Below are 7,833 nucleotides of genomic sequence, written 5' to 3'. Positions count from 1 at the left end.
TAATTATTGAAACTAAATTTAATGGGCCCTCCGGACAGTATGTGATGGGTCAGTTGCGCTGGCCACAGAATCATGTTTTGATGGTTTAACCTGAGAGACAGTGTTCGAAACTCACAGGCACCACGCACCAACGCGCCAAATGCGCCTAAAAACTGCTGAGAGATAAGAAAATTAATAACATCTGTTTGACCGCCAAGTTTCTACAATAGAGAGAGATATTGCTCATCGAAAAACATAGCGTATGACGTCATCCACAATTTTATGCCTTTATTTAATCTATTACTTTCCTCGTTAGTTCATTGCATCCACCGGTAGGATCGCTCCCTTTCCTACGTCCTCTTAGTCTATCGTTTGGTCTATTAATAATCAATAATCACCCTGCCGACGGACAAACGCGGACAAACAGACAGACGGGCGCCCTGATAGATGAAACAAGTGATGATTCGTCTTTGAAGTTTTTGTTTCATCAAAGGAAATTTGGCAACAAACGAGGGTTTATACGGCGTTTTTCCTTAGCAAGGTAGCAGTTTCATCTAAAAAGTTTACTAATCGCGGAATAAGGATGGCAGAGCGGAACGATTGTTGGAGCGATGCACCGCAGCCGCGCAGCCACGAAACGAAATCGCCTTCAAATTTTGCGACGCAACCCAACATCACACCGAAGTTAATTAAGTTGTATCCGCAGATTGGCTGTATTCTGAATGTTTCTACCTATTCTAAAGACCTAATACTTGAGGAATCGTCAGTAAATTGACAGACACCCACAGACATGTTAGAGAAAGACGCCGGCCGTGACCTATGATCATTCGAATGTTGTCAATGTCTCTCGAAAACGTACGTACTTTTAAGAAAAGATATGAGTATTCTTCGAACGTTTCAGACGATTTGGATGATTTCCAATGGAGAACAAACTGGCACTTACCTTCATGGAAAGTACTTTACAGATAGATCTATCATTGTCAGGGTGGCTGCAATCCATAACTGTAGCACTGATGATGTTTATAGTTGACAGGTACGCTATTTTGAAACTTTAAGATTCTTTCCGATACGCGCACAAAGAAATGAAAAAAAAGAAAAAAAGGAAAAAAATACCAACTTAATTTCACCGTTCCGGATATTCGTATGACTTTACGCAAACTTATTTCACTCGCTCAATCTATCGGCAACCGCAATACAAAAACCGAATGATTGCTTTTTTGTCCGTAACAGATAACAGAGATCGATAGATTGATTTAGTGACTACGCTATTAGATCTAATATCGAGCTATCAATCGTTCAGTGGTTCAAACCAAAACAATAACATGATCAAACTTGTACCGTGCGTAGAGGTTAAAGTGAACCTTTACCGTGAAAATATTTAAAAATGCCATTTAATTCCATTATTCAAAAAGAGCCGAAGATATATCCTGGCGGGGAAAGGAAAGACGCTGGCGCATGAACAATTGGATGCTGCCAAATTTATCCGGATAATTTATATATTTTCTGGAAAACTTGTGAATTTTCATTTTGAAACTTTACAGAGAATCTCAATCACAATTTAAGATGATTCTATAAATTTGAAAATAAAATAGTTAAGACTGTATTGCTGTTCAGCGTGATGCTGTGAAATCAGAGAGGATTTGGAAAAAGGTGTTGCTAAGCTAAAAGGAAAACCAGAGCAATTATTGTTTTTAAAAATAACCTTTATTTTTGATTTGGTACACAAAATAAAATGTATGTAAAAAAGGAGGAAAAACTCACATGATTAGAAAGAGAAGACTCAAGTAAAATGTGAAACAGAAAACGAAAATTAATCAGGGTCGTGAGCTAAGGAGATAGAATAAAGTCGACTACTTGTTGTTTTTGACAGATGACTTGAGAGTTATTTTCTACCTTTCTCAAAACGTTACAACGGCGCGCAAAGTTGTTCACATTAGAAAAAATCAGTTATTTAAAACTCACAGCTTGAATAATGTCTTGTTATTAAAATCAGAATACAAAGCTCGAAGGTCCAGCGACAAAAAATTATATGGGGCTCGCTCATGTTTGCAACGGTATTGTTTGAAAGATCGGATACCTAGCTATTATGTTACAAATTGAAGGTTGTTACAGTGCCAAAGAAGAAAAGAATATTTCACCTTCTACAGATAATTTGATTGTGCTTTTTGGGTAGTATACGCTGGTTTTATTTCTCTTAAAGATATAGCGCGCCGTGGGCAAGAAAATGTTGAGAAAGATAACATACGATTACAGCAGAGAGAATTCATTAATTTTTTAATTTCTTCTCAAAAATATAATTTATCAAAAACTTCATTATAACTTCATTAACGTAATTTCGTCTGTGTTTTTTTCTTCAAGAAAAATGCGCCCCTCTCTAACTTTCGTTAATTTTTGGCATATCTATCGCCTTGAAAATTACAAGAAAGAATAAACACTGAATAAACAGGCCAGTCAGATTTTGTCTTCTCGAAGCGTTCAGAGTATTTTTCTTTGTGCAAATATAAATCTTAAAAAAGGGGCAAAATCAAAATCGCAAAGTATTAAAAAGTACGATCTACACAAATTTAATTGAGTCTAGTAATACGATCTTAGTTACGTAAGAATTGAGCTGATAGGCTTAAAAAAATTCTTATACATAATTAGGTGACAACATTACACAAACTATCTGACATAATAATATACAATAGAGTTCTTTGCAAGTTTTTTTTAGAATCTTAAAATAGAGGATATGGAAAACAGATATAGTACAGTAACGGAGGATCAAAATTTGTAATGCAGATAAAACAATGGAAGTACTAGTAGGATTTGTATAAATCAGAACTTGTTCACCTATATACAATTCGTTGACTTATCGCGGGGTGGAAGACGAATTCCATAATTGTGGTGCTCATTTTGATGCATTTGAGCAAAAAAGAACTACATAGATTGTGACATGAGCTTTGTCATTCATGTGTTCTTATGGATATTAGGGCTCATGTTATGATAGATATGGTTCTTTCTGATTAAAATACGTCCATTTCTTTCACGCTCAAGAGTCGAGGAAATAAATGAAAGAGCATTTTTAACCTGTCAATTGCAGAGCAAGGAACCTGATTGAAAAGGGAATGTGAATGAATAAGTTGAGGGATGAATAATGCTATGAATGCTCGAAGAAGGGAGTCTCTTAACTTTGAACTGAGTGCCATCATGAGAACTTTTTTTAGTTAGGTATAGTACATTTTCGCGTGGATTTTCTTTCACCTGTTTTTATTATCATTTTGTTTATGTTTTTCTTAAAAAAAATCGCGTTCAATTTCAACTGTAAAAAAGACCGGTTTTCAAGAGAAAATTCAATACATTATTAAGAAAAAACTACCCTTAAAAAGTTTTAGCATCTAAAATTTAATATACTGAAATATTTTGATTACACTTACTCCAAAAAGTTCGGACTGCTATCTCAACATTTTGGAAACAAAATCAGATCTTTCAGGTATAAAAGTAGCTCCTTTTCCGGCAAATATAGTACATTTTTATCAACTCGAGAGAAAATAAATTATGAATGACTGGTATAGGAGTTTTCATAGTGTACTCTCATTATTCATCCGAATGCAATGAGTCAAAATCTGGGGAAAATTGGTTCTTCAATACCAGATTTACCTGTATTTATTAACGCTGGTATCTACTCTTAAACTAATGGAATGTTCTCTTTTACATAAATCACGCAAGGTTGTTTAATAGCAACACATTGAGACTATCACACAAATGGAATGTAGATAAATTTTGCTTTCAGATGTCATGGGAGATTTTACGATGATTCACAAAAAGTCAAAGATACATCTAATGGAAAAAAATGCATGCAAGCTGCTCTTTTTAGAGCGGTCGTGAATTCTGATTCGTTCAGAATGGTTTCCGTCCTTGCACCGACACAAATGTCAATCGAAACGAGATATGAATATTCCAAAATTTCAAAAGAGGAAAAAGCTATTTACAATATTTTACATACATCCAAAAGAAGATTGGTAATGTACAGATCATATACAATTAAATACCGATGACTATATCCAGTTATCAGCACAGAGGGAATGTTAAGATATTTAGTGGAGAAAGATCTGAGGTTCGTCCAATGCACCGGTTTAACTGAAGTGTAAAATCAGCTTAGGAACTGGAGGGGCAGGAATCATGTTGCTTACTTCGTTTCAAATTAAGTTAAAGCAGCCTCAAATGTGGAAAAAATTCTGCACGTGTTGCGGTCTGTGTCACGTCATAACTTAGTTATGCTTTATTTCCACAGTGTTCATCATTTCTTTAAATCAACGCTCATTGTAAAAATTCATTAAGTTTAAAAATGACAAAAGAACAGGCAGGGATATGTTCAGAGGTCTAAGCGGTACCTTATCTTATGAGACAATCCGCCACTCAAAATTTCAGCTTGAAATCGAGGCTGCTCTTGAAAATACAGCGTTGCAAAATTTATGTTTGTAACATTTAAAAATGCCAACATCTTGAAGTTCCTTAATTTAAAATACAACTTCCGATCCATATAAGGGGGGGGGGGAGGGGGCACCACAGTGACATCAACGAATAAAATTGTGTCCAAGAGGGTAGAAAGGGATCAACTGAAGTTGTTTTTTCAATACATTTGAAAATTTTACAATATTTGCATTTTTCGATGGTAAAAATGCAAACTTTGCAACGGTGCATCGCCAAATCGAGCTTTGAACTCAAGCTAAGACGTACACTGGTAGATTGCCTCACCATAAGGTATCGTTCAGGGCACATTTGAACAAAATCCCCGCCCCCCCGCCATTTTTTTGACAGACTCTTTTCCGCTGTTACATCTGCGTGTCACAAACGAAAAATGGGAACTGCGCAGAGAGTAAGTATGGAGGATATACCTCCCATACTCTCTGGAACCGCGCGGCATGAGCGTAAAAATTTAAAGGCAAATGGGAGCAAATAAAAATATCGAGAGCAATATTATCACACGGGCTTTGAGAGTATAAATACGAACATAATTCTCTGTCATATGTTATGCGCTAAAGGAAGTCATGTCGGGACCTTTGTAAAATGGTAAAGGCGCCCCCTTGCAATGTCAGTCAAAGCCTCATGGGGCTCGTAGATCAACCGACGCTCGCTTGCCTCCGCCTGCCGACAAATGCCCTCCTGTCCCAAAGTTGCCACGTGTACCGGTTTTGCGTGTACACAACGCCTGCGGGAGAATGACTATGCAAAACGCGCAGCGAAAATCTGCCGCTGACGCGATGACCCTGGCTGTATCATGTTCCCCGAAGATCGCAGTTCAATGATGAGTTGCTGGTGTCACAGAGCATTACACTAAGTTTTGTATTTTGCATTTTTTGTTTTTGTAGTTTCTTTTTCCCCCTATCAATTGGTGCCTACTGGGTGGCCATATTTTTTTTACTTTCCAAAAATCGAGATCATGAGAATTATTAGAGTATCCTCCTCAAAAAATATGCATTCTTGAAATATCGAGCCTCTTGCAAGGTTTCTTTTCCTAGATTGTGTCTTACGATTCCATTTTTACCTGACAATCGAAAATAAAAAAGAAGGAGACAAAGTTAATTGTTTCAAAATACTCACAATTAAGACTAGTGTCTCAAAAAATTTCTTCTAGAGCGCCTATTTATCAGTACTAATTTACAGCTTTACTTAGCTAGTGAGAATGCATTTTAGATTACAAATTTAACTAGCGGTTGACTTACATCGACCGCAAAAGGCAATTGAAAGATCAGATAAATATATTTCAAAATAGCGAAAAATCAACTTTTCCCGGAATGAAGTTCAAGGTATGGCGATGAATTGCCCTTGAATTAATTTTTAGTTAGGCTCCTTATTATTTAGTTCCTGTTGGAAACATCCATAAAATCGATTTACCGACCATGGCATCAGTTTATGAGTGGTTACTAAACTATATATTCATTCAGTGTAGTTTTTTCAGGTCAACTCTTTTAAATCCAACGAACAAGGCAATGGAGCAAAATGGCAAACATAGGCAACTATTCAAACCCCAGCATCATCATTCCGACTTCGGAATGGAGGGTATGTGCGCGTCCCGAAGACCCCTCTTCGAGTATCTTTAATGGGAAGTAATTACAGGGTCGCAATTTTTGTTACATGCGTCATATTTCACGCGGCAGGAGGGGCGGGGGAGATACAGGACTTGCGCACTCACAGCGCGGGGGAGCGACACAGAAAACGCATGTTTTCAATCATTAAGTCATGAGGGTAATTCCGTTTCCTCCCCTCTGAGTTTCGGCATTTTTGTAAATGGGCTTTGATGGAAAGTATTCTATTATATGGTGTCATGTCACATAGGATCCTATTTATACGTTTTTCCGCAAGGTTTACTGTCATTTGAAGTTCATGATGAAGATTTGCATTATACCCTCATTCATTGGGAATGAAACTGAAGCTACTCTAGATACAAAGGTGACTTGACTTAAGCAGACATATTCTTGAATTTGTTACTCAAAAAGTTACTCTTGAATCAAGAGGACAAGCTGCTCATATCAAAGAAAAATACGCTCACAAGGTACAGAAACCTGCGCAATTCCAGCATTTCATTCTTGATTCGAAAGGAATCTATTTGACGGCAAATTACAGTCATGTTTTTTCTTGTGCACTAAGAAATATGCGTTACGATTATTAATCTCTCGATAACAGAAAATAAATCACGAATCAAAACTTTAGAGGGATGCACGATATTAGGTTAAAAAGTCGTATGTGGATTTATACGTTTGTTTAAAATGTTTAAAAAATGGTGATTGAAAAAAAAAAAAAAAACAGCAAAAATAAAACCGAAGAGACACATTGAGACAATGGTGCCATTGGCTAATTTTAAGCCTACATTTTTTCAAAAAATTTAACAAGTTGTAGGGTTATATTACAGCAGACTCGTCAAAGCTACTTTATGAGCACAATATTATGGTGTCACATCAGTAAAAATATCACTAGAACCAATGGATCCATACATAAAAAAAAACTTGTTTTTTTTTTCTTTTTCTGATATTTTAGAGAATAAAAGTGCGGGGGATATTAGTTGCCAAGATGCAGATGCAATAAGAATGAACCTCGTATCCTCCTCCGTTGAAGTAAAAACGTTTCGGGTACCCACAAGTACTTTCCTCACCACGTGAGCCACGCAAGGGAAAAAAATAGTTTGTTCTGTAACTTTAAAAACTATACAGCATCACTTTAAACATTACACATTTAAACTCTACAAAAAAAGAATCCAAATTTACAAAAACGAGGGAAGAGGGAGTAAGGGAACTTAGGTACAAAATGGTAACTAAAAGAGTGCAAATAAAAAATAAATGGGAATGTTTTAGAAAAAATAAGATAAAGAAAGACGAGAGGTTGGAAGGGTGAAGTTTAAATGAGAGGATCATTGATTATCATTGCAATTGCTCGAATAATTCTAAATTACAGCTAACGGTTCTCTTTCGAGTGAGAGCGAGCGGGGTCTCCAGTCCGGTTAAAGCCCTGAAATCAAGCAAAGAGCAGATAAGTTGAAATCAATTTTGGAAATGGGCTTCAACTTCTAACTGCCTGATCAGTAATCGTGCTCTAAAATAGATAATTTGTCCATCACATCTTTAGCAGTACACCACCTATGCATAGGACATCAAATTGAAAAAAAAAAAAAAAAATCGAGTGTCAACCCAGCCGAAGATACAGGAGACGTATTTGGGCCTCGTTTCTTAACCTCTCCCGAATCCAAGCGACATCTCATTCATTGGCGGTATAGAGCGGATTATTGCGAGTTCACACCTCGCGCCATCGCGCCTTCAATTTTGCAGACGCAACACGGACATCCATCAAGCACGAATAGCTGTATCTCTGCGCCGTCGCGCG

General features: G+C 36.8%; 1 protein-coding gene across 1 annotated transcript in view; it reads right to left on the bottom strand.

The window, feature by feature from the left end:
- Positions 1-1,661: 1,661 nt before the first annotated feature.
- Positions 1,662-7,833, bottom strand: part of LOC109042981 (discoidin domain-containing receptor 2) — a 337,676-nt gene continuing 331,504 nt past the window's right edge. Inside the window, exon 17 of the mRNA XM_019059980.2 lies at positions 1,662-7,461. Within this exon, the coding sequence (XP_018915525.2) occupies positions 7,454-7,461 (8 nt within the window). The 3' untranslated portion in view covers positions 1,662-7,453. The remainder of the gene's footprint in view (positions 7,462-7,833) is intronic.

Source organism: Bemisia tabaci, chromosome 6 (assembly GCF_918797505.1).
Source record: "Bemisia tabaci chromosome 6, PGI_BMITA_v3".
Taxonomy (NCBI): Eukaryota; Metazoa; Arthropoda; class Insecta; order Hemiptera; family Aleyrodidae; genus Bemisia; species Bemisia tabaci.
Note: the sequence above shows the minus strand (reverse complement) of the source record. Positions and strands in the feature narration are given on the sequence as shown.